Consider the following 20,743-nt stretch of genomic DNA (forward strand, 5'->3'; position numbering starts at 1 on the left):
TTTATTATCTTTTTTATTCTCCTTGTAATTGTGGCAAAATACTAAAATAAATGAATGCACGCCAGGACTCTCTTTTGACCGCTCGCACGTTGTTGACCCGCACCAGCACAAAACGGCGGACTATTTTGCAGTCTAAACTTGACTTGGCTGGACGTCAGACTATCTTTTGCTATTAAATGTAACCTTACTGCGTACAGCTGCCTCTTCCCCTTAATTCTCAATTTTGTTTGAGGGGAAAAAAGGGTGGCTGAAAAAAAGAGCCGAGTGCAAATCACGCAACCAAGTTTGAATGTGATGCAAAACAACACAGGCAAGCCACATAATAAGAAACAGCCCACATTTCGCCCGAGAGATACAGGGTTTAAAAGGAGAAAGGTGTAACGATACAGAGGAATATTTTGAAAGAGGCTCCCCGTCTGAATAAAAAAGTCATATGCTACAGAACATTTGCCGGAGAATTTTCCGATCTCCGATTCCTAACGGACACCCTGGAGATGGTAAGCCACTTCAAAAAATACCATAATCCTCTTAGTCAACAGGTTCGATCTTGCTAACGCCTTAGCATTCTAGTCACGACACAATGGAATTCACGGTACACATGAACGACAGCTTGCGTTAAAAAATACCTCCGATATGAAAAGATACAGCTTTATATCCAAATGGAAATAGGAAGTAGGGCACTCTTGAACTTAATTTATTTTGCTAACACTTGCATGCATAAATCATGGTGTGTAGCCTTCACAGTAAGTGTGGGTTTTGTTAGGGCAAGAGGAGAAATTTCGAGAACACCCACGAATGCACGATGGAAGTCCTCTTTATGTGCTCCCCTTGCGTCCACGGTTCTATCTAGAATTCATCTGTTGGGGGAGAAGTCCCGAGTAGCCGAAGGCTATGAGCTTCCTAGGAGGGACCGAGGGAATGCCCCCCGGAAATTTTTTGAAATGAATATGTGCCGAGATGCAATCTGGTACATTTTGAGACAAAATTGTGTGTAATGTTACAGTGTGTGCACTGACCTCGTCGAGTCTGGATAATTTTTCCGATATAGTTACTTATTTTCCATAATGATAACAATATTTTTGGGAAGGAAGCTGGGCATTTGGGAGGGGGAGGGGGAACTTCTACCACTCAAATACCCAAGGTAGAAACCTGGCGTGGTCTAAAAACTCTAACAAAAAAACTAACTGGCTCCGAAAATGCCTGAGTAAAAGCACGGACAACATTGTGACAGTCAAGTTTAAAAGATGCACTATACAAACAAACAAAAATCTAAGATTTACAGGTGAGGATTTGTCTGTTTGTTCAAGAATGAGGGTGTGCGTGACTGGTTAACATGACCGGCAAGTGAAGTTCTTGGCTGGTCAGGTCACCATTCAGGTGGGACACTGTCTGTTGACCCGCCATTATTTTAAGCCCTGTAAACAGTGGAACAGCAAAAATCAAATAATTATGTGTTGTCCAGCCAAAGTTGAATAACACAAATTTTATTGCCCTGTCACTCCCTAATAATAATCATTTAACACAATTTATGTCATCAGACAACGCAAGACTTTTAAAACTCTAAATTAATAAACAACAGATATACAACTTGAACTAATCAGCTGGCCTTATTTACAACTGTATTTACATTCAGTAAACATCAAAACAGTATTCAAGAGAAATCAAGAAAAAAAATGAAGGGAAATGTTTAGAGGTAAATAATGCAAACATCACTTAATTTTGAAAAGATCCAAGGAAAACGATCTCTTGTCTGTTTAATATTATTGTAATGAACTGATTGCTGTTATGCTGACGCTGCCCACATGAGATGAGGTAAAAAAGTCTGGAATAGGAGTCACTGAAGATGATATAGAAAACAGTCTGTTGTATTTGTTGCTCAGCACTTGTATTATCAGTATAATTATTGTCCATAACAAAGCAGCATCACCATAAACTCCACCTACACATGGTTTATAATGTAAAATACTTGGAAGAGCAGATCCATTTTCTGAGCCAGCTCAGGATCAATTCTATGACACATCTAAAAAGAAAAAGACAATGTTAACTTTGTTATTTCTTGATCTAAAGAAAAAGTACAGTCAAACCCTGCGTTACTGACACCCGCCTAATACGGACGCCTCATTAGCATGGACAGTTTGCTTTGTCACTGGGAAAGAAAGTCCTTACATTACATTTTCTCTAAAACCCACTTTACACAGCCACCCTGATAATATGGACATTTTGCATGCCCCACTGTCTCTATTAACTAAGTTTGTAAAATGAAGTAAAATGAAGCTTTCTGGGGTGTCTCTTTTTGAGAACATGCATAAAAAACTTTAAGTTAAATCTTGCACTCGTAAATGTTCTCATCCTCAAATCTAAAGCCCTCTAATAAGTCTTTCTTGGTAGATTTGGCATACCCAGAGCTCATAACCAGATTCTGGAACAAAAGTATGGGCTTTTGAGGTCAAAATGCAGTCAACACTCGTGAAATGTCTCTGGCAGAACAGCTTACTGAAGGCGGAGTACCTGCTGGCTATTCTGAGCAAGGAGATTAGGCCATGGATTGCTGAGATAAATCAGCCTTTGAAAATATTATTCATCTGGTTTCACCAAATAAGTGGATCTATAATATTTATTATCTCAAAATGACCCCTTTGATACAAACCCCTAAGGTCAGTTTTGACTGTAAACAAACCTCATAACATAAGCATAGATTAGTAAAAGATTAAAACTAGGACACTTACATGTTGGTGCTGTCTCTTGAAATCTCCTCTGTACTTGATCATAATTAAACTTGACAAATGCATCATATTGTTCTAGGATTTACAAAGGAAAAAAATAAATGCTATTTTATCAGTTAGAATTTAAACAAATCTGTACACAACACTCTGCGAGCTGCAATCTGGCAGTGACGCCAATCTGGACATCACCATTTGCAAACAAGAACAACAGCTCAAGGCTAGAAAACTTCAGCAACAGTATGCCCAAAGGGCAAGCCACTTCTTTAATTTTCCTCTCACCCTATGTAATCCACAGTGTATCATTAAAGAGCAATATTCTTGGCCATTTTATGAGGGTTTCGATTGCCAGAACACGCCTAATTCCAGAATTGCAACAATATCACTTTTCTTTTATATTTATTTTAATTAGCTCTTTTTTCCTCAATCGTGTCTGCAGAATTCAAAAGAAATATTGCCTTGAAATTAGGTGTTGAAGACAACTTAGCATAAAGGCAAAAGAATAACAAAATTTGCTGCCATGTTGGAATAAAGTGTATGTACTGTTGAAATCTTGGAAGTCTTGTTATGAATAGTTCCCAGTCACAAGACAGTGTATTTCAACCAAAAATGATTAAACAGTGTTTTACTGGGCTCTTCAACCAAACCAACCAAAAGAAGGGATTGTCTGATTAGAACACGGCGTAACAGTCAGTCATACAGGTATACTAAACAACATGACCACACACTCACATACCGGCAAGTTTTTCTCTCAAAACTTTGTCATATTCCTCTGTTATTTGTGTTTCCCTTTCTTTTAACATCCTTTCACAGATAAGAGTGACTTGTTTCAGGGTGAAAAGGGGTTGCTCTTTTCGTGGCGGTGAAGAACCAGGGGAATATGAAGAGAAAGCGCTCATTTCTGGAGAACTTGGACAGGGTACTCTAAGGTGTCTCCGCCGCTGCAGGCGTCTCCATTCCTGATGAATGCTGGCTGTAACTTGATCTAAAAAGGTTCATACATAGTTCACATTACACAATTTTTCAAGGAACAAAAACAGAAGACCTAAACCTAATGACCAGTCAAACACATTTGTAAATTGAGGAAAACATTAACAGGACTGTTAATTATAGCAAACAAGGTACCAATTTCAAAATCTGTTGTCTGGGACATGTTTTGTATCGTATTTTGTCATGAATCCTTGAATTTAGAGGATTTTGTGGTGTTACTGGTCCACTTGACATGTAGAACCAAACCAGAAATGCGTGTCTGCCAGTTTATTTTTATACAGAATGGCTTGGCCTATTATTTTAGGTTCTGCTTTACTCATAAAAAAAAATAGCAACTTTTCAACCTGTGTGTGGCTTACGCTCACACTGTTTCCCTTCTGTCCTTCTTATGTTTGTGCTTAGCAAAATTCAAACAGATGAAGAAATGAAATTTTTATAGTCTTTCACACAGCAGCAGGAATTTTATAGCTTTACCAACAACAAATATCATCAACGTTAATGTTTGCTTTGACTTGGTGACAAGAAAAAAACTAAAAGAATAATGCATTCAAGAGACTTCTACATCCCAATTTGCATGCCAATATCTACACAAGTAAAACATTGCAGAAAACAGCCTTTTTAGCGACATAAAAGCACATGTTATCTATTGTTTGGTATAGAAGCATTCCATACAAAAGTTCTCAAAAAGGAACGTTTCCTGAAGAAACAAAGCTGGAAAATTATCTTTTGAGAGAATAACATCGTCACTGTAAAGAATCTTTTCATACGAAAGTACGGTGTTTGAGAAATAAGAAGTGGTGACCATATATTAGGAAATTAAAAATGAGCTGCCTTATTTCTCTAAGAGGAAATTTCGACCTATAACATAACACCATGTGTGTTAAAAACGCGTAGATGAAATTTAAGCAAATGTGAAATACAGTATTGCATTCAAACAAGCCCCTCGAGGAAATTTGCAACCTCAATATGCATAAGGAAACCTAAGTGTATATAACGAAGAGAAAGTTCTTTTTTAAAAAGTCTCGATTGACTCAAAGAACAGAACGATTTCTCAGGTGACTTTAGTAGCCAATCAATACTGTCCGGTAAGTAAAAAAAATTCACAATAAATTGGCTCACTTGAATAGATGAATAGAGCAAACGACGCAATACGCCGATGTACGTCCAAGACAAATGTTAAGTTTTTAAAAACGTTGAAAGAGAGTTTAACTTAAACACATCTCTTTGAACCAATACTCGCTACTTTACATCAACAGCCATGACAAAACAAAATAAGCTGGTAAGGAATACTAATCGTCGAGAGCTACACAAAACTAACAAGATACAGCTAAAGTCAAGGTACATCTACATAAGTAAGAGGTTAAATAAAATTTTCAATACCATGGGACAATCTTGGAGCAACACCCAAAAAATGCGACTCTGTTGTTACGGCAGGAGATGGTGTTGATGGTTTGAGCGGAACGCATCTTCTTCTTTTTGGCGAAGGTTGGTGTTGAGCAGTAAGCAAAGGATCAAATTCGTAAGACCTCTTGAGGGTGGCGCAAGCCATAGCGTTTCTCCTCGATACTTGATAGAAATTTCAAAAATAAACTCAGCAGATGATAGACGGACTATCTGACACTCGACAGAACTACGAAAGCTTCTTGTTATGACTCGATTCCTTAGGATGACTCGGATTTATAGCTTAAATCTTCTCAAAGGAACCCGTAATAACCTAAAGATGGCGGCGATAGCAACTAATTTTGGCTATGTTTTTGAATCGGCAATAATCCACCAATCAGGGCGAAGCTATTTCAAGGACCAAACTCGCCTCGTTCCTATTGAACCAAACGACCTAACTCTGGGAGGAGTAGAGGGTAATTTATTGTCACGTCACAATCACAAATCCCAGGAGTCTGTTCTTCCCAACTACCTGAAACAGATTGAAATTGGAACTATCTTCATGAAATCCAAAAAATATGGCCTTGTTCTTGGAATACACGTACTGTTTTATTGTTTGACCGGGAGGTAAAAGTGCCTCCTCCCAGTCACATAGACAGCTGAGTCAAAAAATAATAAAAAAAATTTGTCACTTTTGCGCGTCAATGGAGAAACTATTCTTACTGTTACCTTTAAGTTAAGGTGACGCAAGGACCGTTGTTTGCAGGTGTGACGCAACAATATTACCGTAGCATTAAAATTTAGACAGTTACTGCGAGAGCTTGAAAAATAGCTATAAATGCCATTTCGCAGCAAAATCGATGAGTGGTGCGATAGGCAGAATTAATCTCAAGGCAAAACGATGCTAAATTGAAACAAGTGGGAAAAACAAACCTCACTGAAAACTTAATTATGAAGGTTACCGTGTACGTGAATGTGAAAAGTGAGGAATTCATACCGAGAATTTCATTTTGCAAAAATAAACTTTTCATCATAGAAGCTATAAAAAGAAAATCGAAAAAATAGTGAATAAACACCAGGAAAATTGGCCACATAGCCTTTTTCTATCAGAAGTTATTTTTCCTTCATTATTGACCAAAAACTCAAGCGCCCTTTTTGCAAATTCTATTTTCTTGTCGTGCCAGAAAGTTCTCTATTTGGGGGAAATTGCGAGAAAAGAGACGCTGCTCACTCGCGCTGTATCTCGCGGGCGCGGGTATGTTTACTCGCCGCTAGAAACTAGAAATAATGAACTGGCTCGCAGTCTACAATTTTATCGTTTCCCAAACCTCGCTCACAGTTGTTGCTCTCCTTCCGCTGGGAAAGTCTAGTTCGAGGTACAATTCACTGATGAATGAACTGGGAAAACGACCTGAAACTTCATCTATGGGAACTTCGCAAAAGACATCGAATACTCAAAAAACAGTACTGGAACAATGAAACAGTATTGGGTTGGAAAACACAATTATTCAGTTTTGTATGGGATTCTTTCGAAAGGGGCTTTAAAATTCTTCTTAGAAATCCATGCCACCTCTTTTGGGCATAATCTGATACACTCCAATTTGATTCAATGCCTTTATTTGAATGGTAGAATGGAGCTGCAGCCTAAATGCAGCTTGTTCCTTACAAGTGCGCAAACATTTTTTATCACGCATAAAAATAAATAAAAAATAATTTTCCGTTATTCACCCTAGCAGGGCAGTGTTTATAGCACTAACGTTAGTAGGGCCGAGTAAATGCCTGAAACAAATGAATTAAATCCGGGGATACTCCCTTATAAGGGCTTAATGGGGACGTGCTGCCAGCCAGGGTATGTTTTTCCGGATTTTTGTATTAAACAGGGTATCGATTTTATCATTTTTTGTCTTAATCTGGGTATCGATTTTATCAATTTTTGTCTTAAACAGGGTATCTTTTCTTGGACGATAAACAGCCTGCACGTATGTTCTACGAATGTCTTAACCAGGGTATCAAAAATTTTAAACAGGGTAGGAAAATCAGCGACTTTTGTCTTAAACAGGGTCAGGGTATGAGGGGCCGGGCCGCACTTCCCCACCCAAGGATATATCTAGTACCCCCCGCGTTTAAATCAAACGTAATAGGGTTAAGAATCCCAACTGGCCACAGGTAAACTAGTTGGCTATTTACAAGCGTGATCGAGGATTTGAACATCTCATTCAACTGGAAGTATATTTGTGTGCGCGACGTCTTAGTCAGACCCTAAATTCTCGTGTTTTTATCACGACTTAAGGAATAAGCTACGTTTAAGCACAAGTTAGAGCAAAGAGATTGGAATATTTCAGTGGCACTGAACAAACTGTGAGAGGACACACCGTACACCCAGCCCGTTCATTTTTTGCGACCTGAATTTGTCATGCCACGAAGGCTAAGGAAACCTTAAGGAAAAACCGTGGCTCTTGAACCAGAGTACTGTCTAGCCATTTTTTCGACAATCGGATCCTGTAATCGACCATCTAAAGCTACGGTAAAGCGGACAACGAAAAAACATGCAGCTTGATTTGCTACATATGTTGGGCATTTTACCACCCACGTTCAAACCTGTCTAACAACAAATCGGGTCAGTGTTAGAAGTTGCGTGAATACTGACTTCTGATTGGATACAATTACGCGGAAGCCACGCCATACTCGGGATTTACGTCACTTGCTGCAAAACAAGTTTGATAAGAGCCAGTTAGACGAGCAGCATGTACAGATTTTGTTGCAGAAGCAGATTGAACTATTCTCTACTTTCTGCAACATCTTTGCTTTCTAGCAACAACCTGATTTTTTGCAAGACAGGTTTGATCCGTGGGTGGTGAAATGCGCAACATCACTATGTATCTCGTTTTTATTTGTAGCACTGTTACGTTGCAAAACAGGTTGCACGTTTTAGTTTCCCGTTTTACCGTACCTTAACCAAAGGATGACCGAAATTGGTCATCGCGCGGAAAAAGTCATGTAATCCAGGATAATTCGTTGCTTCAGAGCACTCCCAACCCCAGTTTTGCGAACAGTTTTTGAATTGCAAGGAGGGTAAGCGAAGTTTTCTTTCTTGAACTGAAAGATTTCTTGCCCGCTTGGATCATTACACACCTTTCAAGCCAATTCCATCTTGATGGAAAATTAAACAACGTAACGTTATGCGCTGCAAGTTGAGCGGAAATGCCGCTTGCATTACTTAGTCCAAATACACCTCTGTTGACATTTTTCTGACGCTACGTTTCACTTTCAGAGGAGGTTTAAAATGGCAATGGAGCGGGGTCTGCGTTACGGCCATTCCAGACAAACGAGCCTTTGGTATCAAAAATAATTACAGATGCTTTAGAGGGGATTTCAAGTGTGCAGTAAATTCAAAACCCCGCTTTCTATAGAGCGCTTTTACTCAAACGTGCATCTGATGGCGCATTCGATTTTTGTGCAATAAGATTGGTCGAAATCAGGGCGTTTTCACATGACTACACGGCGGCTTTTTTGGTGTTCCAAAACAATGGAACGGCGGCCTTGTTTTTTTTTTTTTCTTTTTTTTTTTGTATTTTATTTGTTTATTTTCTTTTTACAGGTATAGTACAAACAAGATACAGATCGAAACATACAAACATTACAAAATTTACGACAACTACCTTCATTACAAAAAAAACAAAAAAAGAAGATAGAATAAATAAATAAAAAGCTACGCTGCACTACACTACAAGGCTTACATAACTTATTCGACTTGAACTTAAAATACAGAGTAATACAGGGAGTATTAGAAAAACGAAGTTTGGATAACTACTGTTGTATTAATGGGAGTAACGGCTTCATTTTTTATCATGGAAATGGATTTTGTTGTTTCTTTTCGCGATAAAACGTTAGGTTTGAAACGTTTTTTTAAATTTATCGACTAACAGACTTACACATAAACAGCCCTTATTTAACTTACAGCGGTAAATAAAATATTTGCTTTCAAGAATGATGTAATTGACTAGAATGCTTATATTATCTGTATCTAAGATCCCAAAAAGGACATTCATGATATCAAACCTAATAGTTATATTAAAAGAATCAAGTACAGACTTTAAATCATTCCAAAACATGCTTACTTTTGTCCAATGGAAAAAGAGATGTTCTATGGTCTCCAACTCCTTTTCACAAAAATCGCACAAGGGAGGATCTACTTTTTTGAACTTAAACAGCATCTTGTTCGTGTATAAGATCCTGTTTAATATCTTATATTGGAATTCTCTTAATTTAGTATCCAATGTTGTTTTGAAGGGCAGTAGATGTATCTTTTCCCAGTCCAACTGAAATGTGTGTGTGCTGAAAGCTTCGTTATATTTCCTTTGCGCTGTTGGTATACTGGATATCTTAGAAACAAAACTGTCATATAATGACTTTGATTTAAGATTTTGGAAATTGACTTTTTTCCCTTCAATACGTAACTTGAAATCAGTTTGGATTAGATCATGAGTTTTTGAAGAGAAAGAGTTTTTATTTGTTTTTAATATTTTGCGCCATTCTTCAGGAAAAGCATTGAAGAGACTGAAAAGTAGAAAATGTTCAACTGGTGAGAGAGTTGAATATAATGGTTCCTTGTTCGACTTGAAACCTCCCCACGTGTCGTAGAGGTCTCCTCATCATAGATAAGCTCAGACAATGTTTGGAAGAACAACGATTGCTTTGTGGTGGTATTGGGAGCGTAAATATTTATCAAAAGGGTGGAATTTCATATATCCCATTATGCATCGCTTCATACTATATTATCAAGCTTCCGAACGCACGTGATGCTATCAGTTCAAGAAGGACGTGACAGTGACAGTTGAACAGCGGTGGAAAGGGATTTGTTCTGCCGATAAAACTTTCTGTACCTTTGCTGTGTCGGTCTATTTACGATTTTCGTTTTACTATTCCAAATATATCTCTTGTTAAGTCAAAGAGAGTGTTTTGCCCGCCGATTATGAGTTAACTAGACTTACGATAGCAACGCAGTCCACACAAACGTTCTTAGAAGCTAGCGAGGAAGGTCTTTGCTTCTGTACGTCCTGTTTTAACGTGCGTTGACAAAGCTCTCCATGAATTAACAGGCCATTTCCACGACTTGTCTTGAAATAAATACATATTCTAGGTGTGAGATTTCTCTTCGTTGCTTGTTTTAAATTTGTGATCGGGGTGTTCATATTGTCAGTTCAATAATTCATCGATGCAGTACATCAACCGTACAGTGACTGCACACGCTTTTACTTCAACAAGCTCGGCTTATGTAGTCGAAAATACCGAGACCGTTAAAGAGCAAAGTGACGTCTATCGGAGATAAAATTCAAAGGAGGGAAATAGCTCCAACAAACAATAAAAATAACAAAGACATCTCCATATTTTTCGTAACACAACACGAGCTAAGCATCATTGTCAAACATAAACAGAAAAAAGCTTTATTAAGAAATGGCACAATACATATACAAAAACACCCACTTCTTCACTACAATGGATCCTAAAAGAATTATCAAAATGTCTTAAAAGGTTTTATACGCCGGTTGAGGTCCTACGGCGTGCTATTCCATGACATTTGCTGCCCTGTATATTTCAAGTTCCCCACGCGCGGTTGCGACCGGAAGCCACCATGAGAAACCAATTTACCTAAAATAATGAGACAAAAAAGCTTCAATTACTATAAACCATTGAATTTAAACATTGATCATACCCTCAAGAGATAATATTTGTGTTTTGATAAACGAAAAAAGGGCGAATTCAATAGAAAATGTCCCATCTTCGGGGGACTTAGCATAAAGAAATTGAAACCTTCGTCTTGCATCTTAGTGGAGAAAGGGCAGAAAATGCGATATTTCAAAACGATCAAACCCATAAAAATCGCGAGGTCGAAAGAGGTCGGAGCGTGGAACTAGTATCAAGCACCCCTTGTCCGCCGATTTAAATAATTTATAAGGGCAAAACCTTGCTAGAATAAAGACAGTTTTCGATAACTGAAAGTCATCTAAATAAATATTAACTTGCGAGTTAAAACAGCATGGCTTAACGGGGTCGTAAACGAGAGCAATAATGCGTGAAATGACCATGGGACCATTTTACATTATTAATAAGATACCAAAGATTAACAAGGCTCATTAAAACTTACCTTGGATGAGCTGCATCTTGAAATTCAGGTCGTTGAAAATCTCCCTCGAAACCGCTCGAACGCCCTTTCCACCGCGGAGAGAAGAGACAAATTTGCCGCGAAGCATCATGGGATATATGAAATTCCCCCCTTTTATTTATCAGAAGGAATGGAACATCTTGAATAGTTGTCTCTAAAATGAGGTACCTCCCATCCTCATCCGATCGAATTGATTTCAATTTGAAGTCAAAGGATTTACGTATAAGGATTGCGACCCCACGACTATGGTTAGAGCCATGAGCAAAGTAAATGTCCCCGGACCACTGCTTTTTCCATTGATTTTCAATCTCTTCAGTGCTGTAAGTTTCCTGCAGAAAGCAGATGTCTGAATTTTGCTTGTATAGCCAGTTGAAAATGGACTTACGTTTTTCAAAAGAACGGATACCCCGAACGTTCAGCGAAAGAGTTTTAAACTTTAAGTTGTTGAAATCCATTGAAATTTGCATACGTGTAGTGGAAAAAAGACAACAACAGTAGCTGTTATTCCCAGAAGGGTCACTGTTACTCGAACAATTAACGCATTCCTGATTTTGTCAAGTGCAAACTGAATAAATATAGAATAACATACATAACAAAACAAAAGAAACGAGATGAAAAACGTAGCCAGCGTAAAGAATTAAACTGTTGAAGCTACGCCTGGACGAGATCAAGTGTTATACTTTTGTTTAAATCGAACTTCAGAAGAGAACTCAGTCATGCTCAGTCTCAGTCTCACGGCGGCCTTGTTGGTGTTCCAAACAAATCCTGTGGGAGTCTTTCTTGTGTTAACGCTTTCTTTTGTTCCAATAAATTTGCATAGATGCTGGTCACTATTAACGGCTCGTGTCGCTTACGAGAAGTGTTGGCCGCCCTACCCCTCTAATACAAAAGTTGCTGTTCACACTACTGGATAACTTTTCGTGGGCTATCCCGTATAGTCTGAACAGCAACAGTAAAGAACTGGAACAAGTTGTTCACACACATCCAACATCGCGTCGGAGCGATTGGCCAAAACGGTTTGGTGAACTAAATCCCAGTCCTCACTCCTGATTATTTACTTCCGTCTCAGTGGATTCCAGCCCTCGCTCCTTCTAATTCACTTCCGCTACGGTCCGAATACCTGTTCACACTGCACCAAAGTGTGGCACAGAACCCATCTGATATATGAAGCTCCACTTTCGAGATTGGCGCGGAGCAATTTCGCGCCGTTACAGAGATCGCCCAGAAATCACCGTAATTCTTACGTGTGAACAGAAGCCCCATGTGGTGTAGTCTGCTACACAGCCGTTTTTAGTGTCGTCACGCAATGCTCCTCCCCACAAGAAAACAAGACAACAAGTGAGGAGGAGCGTTGCGTGACGACACTAAAAACGGCTGTGTAGCAGACTACATCTGGTGCGGTTTTCGTGTCGGTACATGGTGCACGAGCCATCCGGTATAGAGTAAACACAGCCTGACTCTCCCTAATAGGGTCAGAAACAACAACTGAATTTTTATGGAATAAAAAACAAAATAATATTGTAGTTAAAACAGACATCAAAGGTTACTGACCATTCAGCTAGCCAGTCAAGCACAAGGTGACATCAAAAGTGTTCCGGGTTTTCTTTTCTATAAATATTTTTCAGTTTTCTAGCCTGTGAAAGCTTATTTCTTACAAAGCAAAAATGTTGGTAAATAATACCAGTACCGTTACCCAACAATGTTTAACAAAGATCATGAATCTTTTCTCCTGGAACGTATGCGGTCAAAAACATTCTTCCAGATCTGTTTCCAGGTATCTACTATTCGTGAACTCAAACTATCATCAAACGTCTCTTTGGAAGAAAGTTCTTTTTCTTCTTCGATCACATCCTCATCTTTCACAACCGTAGCAAGGCTTTCCACAGGCACCCCAATGCTCTTTAAAGATTTTGCACCCAGAGAGGTAGCTACGGATCCTACGGTTGGAACATGTCTTAATTCCTGCTCTGCTTCATTTACTTTTGAAACAGCTTCATGGATAAAATGTTCAGGAAATTTGTTTTTGTATTGTTGAAGCCGCATCAACCATTCTAACCAGTAAGCTTCACAGATTTCCTGTGTCAGATGATGAACATGAGCTGGGTCACCATTTTCGTACGCAATAACTATCACTCCTTCACACACCTGTTAAAATTCAACACAGGAGATAAATACATCCAGTATTTACAAAGTAAACAATTCACAAAAGCTTTTATTCTCTTAAAGAATTACTTCATGCTCTAGTATAGCCTGCAGTGCAGGCGTATTATGGGCGTGCGAAAGCTGCTTGTTTATGTTGGTACTGTTGTAACCGCCTTCTTTGTTATGATGGAGGAAGATTAGGGAGAGTAAAAATAGTAACCCTAAGGATAGATGCTAGGGCGAAAGAAGGAAAGAGGGGAGGGGGAGGGGGCGGGAAAGTTTCAACATGCGCTTTCGCAAGCAAAACATTCGCGCGCCTGAAGAAAACGCCTGCACTGCAGGCTAGCAGTCTAGTATATTTCTACTTCCAGGCCAAGGACTCATAGAATTTCAACCAAAGTTCACCTTACAGATAAGTCTCCTTTAATTATTAAATTTGTGAGCATAACTCTTTTTTTTTTCACTCACAAAATGCGAGAGGGACTTTTTTTAGTTCATATCCTACGTTGACCTCAAGCTCGGGGATTGTTTTTGGTAGCTCCTCTAGAGTTTAATCCCCTGACTTTGCTTCTAAATAGCCAATTGGGTTTCCTCCTGCCAGTTGGGATTCTCAGCCTTGCAATATTTCCTTCAGTTATTTGTGTCAGATATTTGTTCAGCCCTAGAAGCCTTTGTGTCATAAAATACTGAGGATGTGCTATATTATTTGTCTATCGGTGGTAAATTACAGTGGAAACTCAATATAACGAACCTCTACATAACAAATGCTTTTCTTCAGCCCTGTAATAGTAAAATATATCAAAAAGAACCTCGTTATAATGAAACCTTGTTATTATAGCAAACTAATTTTGCCAGTCCCTTGGCCCTTGTTATATCGAGGTTCCACTGTAATGGTAGCCTATGTGGCAGGCACAAAGAGGGGAAAGGGAGGGAGGACGCCTGCTATGCAGGCTACTGTAATGGTTTTTCTTTAGAGACGGCATTCTACAGTTTCACGAGGGGGCCCATGTGCCTTTCACAGGGTTCGTACTGTTTTAAGCTCTTCAAATTCCAGGACTTTCCATGACTTTTTCCACATTAGCTCTCAACTTTTTACAAATTTTTAAAGCTTTTGTGTTTTAGGGTGTTTTTGACCTTAAGCAGTTCAACAGACACCAACTCTGGTGTCCACCTAAGGGACTGTGCAATAATTATCAGGAGGGGGGCTGAAAAACTAGAGAGGGGGGGGGGGCATTACATAAAATTGCTGCCAAGATAGGGGGGCTCAAAGTAAAATCACTCATTTGACGGAGGGGGGGCCTTAAGTTTTATTCGAAATGTAAATAAAATTAAACGCAATAAAAGATTCTCAATACAGGCATCATGATAGACTGTAACAATATCAATACGAACAGCTGTTAAACAACTATTGAAAATATTCCATCAAAATGAAAAGCAAATTCACAACTCCCAAGGATCTAAATATAATGCAAGATCTTTTTCGTCTGTTACTTGAAGCGTTCAACTTCCTGTTCTTTGATTTTTTTCTCTGCTCCTTTCCCTTTCTGGCTTCAGAAGTTTTAGATTTTGAGCCAATGTGGTAAGCACCCTGGTACTTAGCAAATGCTTTGTCACACAAGTACTTCCGAAAACAACTCTGATTTGGATTCAGATGACTCCGAAATGGATGGCTTTGTTGAACATTCATTTGAGGTACTATTTGTTCCAGATGACGACATCCAACAAGTAAGCGTATGCTTACAGTAGCATGACAATATAAAAGGTATTTAATTAAAGGCATCTATGGTAATGGTGGCGGTGAGGGGTGGGTGTGTGTGTGGGGGTGGGTGGGTGGTGGGAGGGGGGTGCGACGTTATTTTTAACATAACAGAGGGGGGTTAGAACTAATTTTTTTTTGTTTTGGAGGGGGAGTACTGTCTACGTTTTTGCTAGATAACTCTAGTTTTTCAGCCCCCCCTCCTGATAGTTATTGCACAGTCCCTAAAAGTGTGCCATTAGCACTATTCAATCACTTCTCTCTATCTTACATTGTCCTTGCATTATCATCTGCAGTAACTTAAGTACCAAACAAAATTTTAATTTTCCATGACTTTCAAGGGCCAACAGGCCTGGAAATGAAATTCTTAAATTCCATGATTTTTCAGGTTTTCCATGACCCATACAAACCCTGTTTCCTTGTTGAATTGCTGGAATAAACCCTGAGTCAGAGTGGGATTGGAACCCAAAGTAATATTTGACACTTGATAAATTAGAAGGAAACTGGACCCCAGTTAACTTTCACAAAGACTTCTGGGGCTGTAGTAGGGACAAGGAAAAAATTGGCCAATGGCTAACCAGGGCATCCCCAGTAATGGTCAAAGAAACAGTGGCAAGACACATTTCTGCACCAGTCCCGTTCTTATTTCTAAAGTGATCAATAGGCCATTTGCAATGAAAGATTTTGCTTCGAAAAACAATTAGTAGGTCATATCTTGAACAAAATAAAAGTGATTTGGTTTTCAAACCTGCACCATTTTCTTAAAATGAGTAAGGTCATTGCTGGTCCTGTGACCAAAATGTGATTTTCAAAATTAAGAATTACCTCTTTCTGAACACAAATTTTGCACTTAAACTTCAAGGAAAATGTTGAAAGATGATGTGGTAATGTTTACAGAACATCTCAGCATAACTATCAAACGTTTAACAAGATATAAGCAAAAAGTAGTTTTGGCCGCCATGTTGGAGGGCAAGAGTATGCCCTCCAACATGGCGGCCAATACAAATCATACTACTTCGTTGAAAAATCAAAGCGTCATAAAATATCTCCCTTAAATGTGTTTCCTCTCAAATTTCAGGTGTAAGATAATTCTTATGTGCTCTGTCAATTTTTAGCAGCATGAAAATTCCAACTCCTTGTTTAAAGGAAGCATTGGTCATGTGACCTTTTAGTGCAAGTGGCCTATTGGTTCCAGATATGAAGGGGTTCACCTTGAAGAAAATAACGGCATTTAGCATCAAGTTGGAAAAAGTACCTGAAAGGGGTAATTACTGTCATAATTCACTGCACCAGCATAAGCTGCCACTTGTTGAGGATAAGAGTAGCAGTCTTTGAGGTTTGTTTTGTGCTTCACAGAAGTCTTCCAGTCTATTACACTGAGTGTACCCTTATATTCTGCAATAAGGTCCAGTGTTCCTGCATATCCTAACAATGGATGTACTACGCCACTCTCAATGGCAACAACATTTGAGATGTCTGGTAGAACATGACTAATACTCTTCCAATATCCTGCATTAGCCTCCCCTTCCACTATGATTGGTGTTTCCTTGTGTTTGAAGAATTGCTGGACATCCTGCCAATAAACAATGTCCACATTAGAGCATCAGTTATTAGAGGAAATGACAATCAACATTTTCTCATGGTGATTTAACCTCACTATTAGCCTGCAAGAGCAGGCATTTTTTTGACAGAAACTCAGAGGTTGTAATATTGTGGCCACCATCTTAAATACAAAAGAGAGGCTCCCCTGTCCCACCCCCTCCTCTATTTTAAACCCGTCAACCTCTTCCTTGAAATCAGACTTTGACTCGCCCCAACTTTCTGTTAGTTTCAACGTCCAAGATGCATCATCACTCGCAATGCAAAACAGGGCTGTCATTAGGAGCCGAGGGCCGGGGATTTTCCCCAGCTACTATGAATGTGGCCCCTGGTTACTTTCATTGGGAAATAGAAGAAAATAGACCCAAAAGAAATCCCTAGGTGTTTGATTCCCCGCCTTCTTGTTGTATTTACCAGGCAACTTGAAATCTTGGTGACAAACCCTGCAAAATATGCCTGCTTTGCAGGCTACGTTGCTATCAATATGTAATAATTTTTGTGGATTGGGTGGGGGTAGCACCCCACATGGGGCCTACAAATCCCATTCTGATTCTTGCCACTTGCCTTAGCCCTTGGGTAGGTCTGTGTAATTTCTATATTTTGGTAAGTCAAGTTTAGGAAATTTCAAATTTTATGTTATGTGCCGTATCAATAAAACCAAAGTTTCTTTACATTCTAATCAGGGCTTCTGATAGGTCACCAAAAAAGCCAAGTTTTGAGGGATTCTCAGGGACAAATTCGAGGAAAAATTGACTGATTTCATGGGAATTTTTGTGGCAAACTTCGCCAAAAAACAATCAGTAAAAAACGACCAATTTTGTGGGAATTTTCGGGCAAATTTCGCTAGAAACTGATCGGTTTTGCACTGATCAGACCAGCATTTTCAATGTTTTCTTAACAGAGATCATCATTTGCTATTTCAACAACAATAATTATGGTCCAGAAATGAGCCATTTGCAAAGCTTTTAACTTCATGGCTAGTGCCAAGCTTTTTGCAACATAATCTATGCCTGGTAGTTTTGGAACATTGTTTGCTCATTTCAGTGACGAAGTTTCATGATCGTTTACAGCACGTAAACAGCCCAAATAGCTGAGATAAGTTTCAAATATGTTGTACAGACGTGTATTTGATAAGATTTCTAGCACATTTCATGGTATTTTGCGTGTTTTTGTAAATTTTGTGGGATTTCGCAGACTACCTGAATTTCGCAGCTCCACAATTGCACAAAATATCAGAAGCCCTGACAGTCTAACCATGCAAATACAGTTAGTCTATATTTTTAATAACCCCAAAACCATAAGTACTACAGCTGCAATTTCAAAATGTGAAAGCAAAGCTGTGAAAATATTATTGAGTAGGTATATTAAGGACATTTATTTCCAACAACAAAGTATGATAAGTGTTAAACACCAAAAAGAAAACAACTCATTGTACTTACTTTTCAATCCCAAACTGGGGCTCTGAATGTGTTAACAATGATATAAACCATAGATAATACAGTAAAAACCCACATATAAAGAAGCTAGTGATTTAAGAACCTACAGGCTAAAATTTTGCATTTAAATACCCAAAAATATAAGAACCTGTTCAGCCTGGCAAAGAAAACTAGGTTCTTATACATAAAAATCACTCCAATTTTGATTGTCAAGATTCTCGATTTTAATTTTGTGAGAAGCTTTTGACAAAAGGTTATCGTGTATATATGTTTTCTTTAATTTACATTTGTTTGGATTTTCACTGAAAGTATGTTTTCCATAAAGCTACCCTGCAATACAGACAATTCAAAATTTTACCTAAGAGCCTAATCAGCCTGAATTGTCAAAAACTACCCTAAAAAATAAGAACCTGTTCACCCTGACCTAAAAAAATTGTGGGTTTTTACTGTACCAAGAAAAACCAAGGGGAATGTATCCTAAAGTGATTAGTGTATAGTAGTTTGAGATAAATTGGGCAAATAAAATATTGTGTAGCCTGAGAAAAGAACTGGCATTTTGGCACACTACCACCGGTTTCTCTGACAGGTGAAATGGCATCTGGGCAAAGAATACAGAAATTCCATACCATGATGTATCACCACCCAGATCTGGGTGGTGCTTCTGACTGGCTGAAAATTTGCTTCAACCAATCAGACACACTACCCAGGTCTGGGTAGTGATGTATCATCAGAATGGAATTTCTGTGCTAATTTCTCAGACCTCATTTCGCCAGGAGACCGATGGTAGCATCGCAAAATATTGGCTGTTTTCTCCAGCCAAATATTGTGCAGTACTTACATGATGAAATAAAGTTCCTCTTCTGGAAATACTTTTCTTCTTTTCCTTAAACTTTTCTTTGCCCAACTCAGACACTTGACTTTTTGCCCAGTTCTTCAAAGCAAAAAATTCACTTGGAGGCTTGGTTTGACTGAGAATTGATGTTACACTGCAAAATTTGTCAAGATATATTCTGCCACCATCCTTCACATTTTTGCTGCCAAGATGGATTGAAAGTGGAGAGATTGAGAGAGAAGAAAGGACATCGTGATTTACAGTCTTTGTGTGATTTATAAAAGGACAATAAATTTCACTTTCAGTAATATCTATATCTTGAACATCCTGACTTGGATTACTCTGAAACAGATAGAAAAAATGTTTCATGCTAGACTGAAAAACAAACAACCTTTTGTACAGCCCTGAATGGCCAAAGGATCTGTCCTAGCTCCATTAGCTACAATTTCATAAATACTTTGTGAAGTGAGTGAGCGCCCAGAAGGGGTACTGTGGATTTTAAGTGACTGGTATGATCAAATGGGGGCAAAAATGAAAACCCAAAAAAATCTCTGGTCCAAAAGGTAACCCCCCCAAAAATCCCATGCTGAATTTCTGAGCCCTAAAAAAGCCACAAAACAAGTTTGGTTGTAACTTATTCACAAAACTTCGCAGTCACTTACACAAATCTTCAGATTGCTTTGAATGCCCCCCCCCCCAAAATCCTTAGTTAAATCAAGCCACCCAAACAAAATACATTCAAACCTCTTTAATACGCATACCAAAGGGACAGAGCCAGTTATCATTACAGAGGTGTCCATATTATAGAGGTAGGGAATGCATGATTTTTGGCATTTCTGGGACCAAACGAACTGTCCGTAATAGAGAGGTGTCCATATTAGAGATGTTAGTAAGGACAGGTTAGACTGTACTTGCCAAAATTTCCCTAAAGTAACCCTACTTAAATCAAGCAACCCAAAAATGTACTTGAGAAATTTTCCTACCCTGCAAAAATCCATGGATCATCCCCGTCACCTGAAATCCAGAGTACCCCCCTTGGGTGAGTAGTTGTGTAGCAACTAGTCAGATGTGCTAGTATAGCAGGTATTAGCCCTTTGCAATATTGTTCATTTTTTTCTGATTGTTTTTCTGTTCTTTATATGGGCAGACAGACATTTACAAGAGATCCTTCAAGAGTTAACTGTACCCAGATCTCCCATGACTGCGAATCATGTAGAGTAAGCTTTAGGCACAAAATTGGCCACATGGGCTAATTTTTAAAAGGAAATGAAAGCGAGAACGCCAAAGAAAAATAACATAAGGGGAAAAACTGAGGAAAGAAGTCGTCTGAACTGTTATTTTGCTTAATTTTCAAGTACATCTAAAAGTGATCGATGTGTTTCAGTGTAGAAATTTGAGCACATATAGCCCCAAAACAAAGACCTTCGTCTAGTTATCAATTTATGTGACGTAAAACCTTTTGCTGTGGGAAAGGAACTTTAAAATATGTCTAGAATGCACACTAGCTGATACGTCCTGGCATAGGAGTTTACAATCTTTTAATTTAAAAGCCTACCTTTTTCTTGCTTCGAGTTCGCTTAAACCGAAAACCACATCGATGCCAACATATTAACTTTCTGGGACAACCAGATGTTCTTTTAATCAACATTTGAGCCATTTTAAAAACATACATTCAGCAAAACATTCGAGCAGGGAACGCTGCTCTGTTTTCCGCCATCTTTGTTT

At 38.7% G+C, this 20,743-nt stretch overlaps 2 protein-coding genes and 1 long non-coding RNA gene across 3 annotated transcripts; all 3 read right to left on the minus strand.

The window, feature by feature from the left end:
* Nucleotides 1-1,439: 1,439 nt before the first annotated feature.
* LOC140921212 (akirin-2-like) lies at nt 1,440-5,459 on the minus strand. The gene is made up of 4 exons (XM_073371193.1): nt 5,091-5,459; nt 3,457-3,705; nt 2,727-2,798; nt 1,440-2,020 (listed from the first exon to the last, which is right to left on the minus strand). Exons 1-4 carry the CDS (start codon nt 5,257-5,259, stop codon nt 2,010-2,012), a joined length of 501 nt encoding a protein of 166 aa, XP_073227294.1. The 5' UTR covers nt 5,260-5,459; the 3' UTR covers nt 1,440-2,009.
* A 5,049-nt stretch (nt 5,460-10,508) lies between these two features.
* LOC140921248 (uncharacterized) lies at nt 10,509-11,303 on the minus strand. Its single transcript, XR_012164003.1, has 2 exons — nt 11,236-11,303; nt 10,509-10,739 (listed from the first exon to the last, which is right to left on the minus strand). It is a non-coding gene; the product is annotated as an uncharacterized lncRNA (long non-coding RNA).
* Nucleotides 11,304-12,783: 1,480 nt separating this feature from the next.
* LOC140921157 (mitochondrial genome maintenance exonuclease 1-like) lies at nt 12,784-20,737 on the minus strand. Its single transcript, XM_073371131.1, has 4 exons — nt 20,574-20,737; nt 19,025-19,360; nt 16,407-16,724; nt 12,784-13,398 (listed from the first exon to the last, which is right to left on the minus strand). Exons 1-4 carry the CDS (start codon nt 20,688-20,690, stop codon nt 12,967-12,969), a joined length of 1,203 nt encoding a protein of 400 aa, XP_073227232.1. The 5' UTR covers nt 20,691-20,737; the 3' UTR covers nt 12,784-12,966.
* Nucleotides 20,738-20,743: the final 6 nt, after the last annotated feature.

This window comes from Porites lutea, chromosome 1 (assembly GCF_958299795.1).
Source record: "Porites lutea chromosome 1, jaPorLute2.1, whole genome shotgun sequence".
Classification (NCBI taxonomy): domain Eukaryota; kingdom Metazoa; phylum Cnidaria; class Anthozoa; order Scleractinia; family Poritidae; genus Porites; species Porites lutea.

Bases quoted from the DNA above. Each gene is read 5' to 3' on its own strand.
- LOC140921212 (XM_073371193.1), bottom strand. From the start codon at position 5,259: ATGGCTTGCGCCACCCTCAAGAGGTCTTACGAATTTGATCCTTTGCTT. The intron at 3,706-5,090 runs GTATTGAAAATT...GAACCTTTTTAG, and splicing joins TGCTCCAAGATTGTCCCATG to ATCAAGTTACAGCCAGCATT. The intron at 2,799-3,456 runs GTATGTGAGTGT...TGTAAATCCTAG, and splicing joins TTTGAGAGAAAAACTTGCCG to AACAATATGATGCATTTGTC.
- LOC140921157 (XM_073371131.1), bottom strand. From the start codon at position 20,690: ATGTATGTTTTTAAAATGGCTCAAATGTTGATTAAAAGAACATCTGGT. The intron at 19,361-20,573 runs GTAGGCTTTTAA...TATCTGTTTCAG, and splicing joins GAACTCGAAGCAAGAAAAAG to AGTAATCCAAGTCAGGATGT. The intron at 16,725-19,024 runs GTAAGTACTGCA...GTTTATTGGCAG, and splicing joins GAGGAACTTTATTTCATCAT to GATGTCCAGCAATTCTTCAA.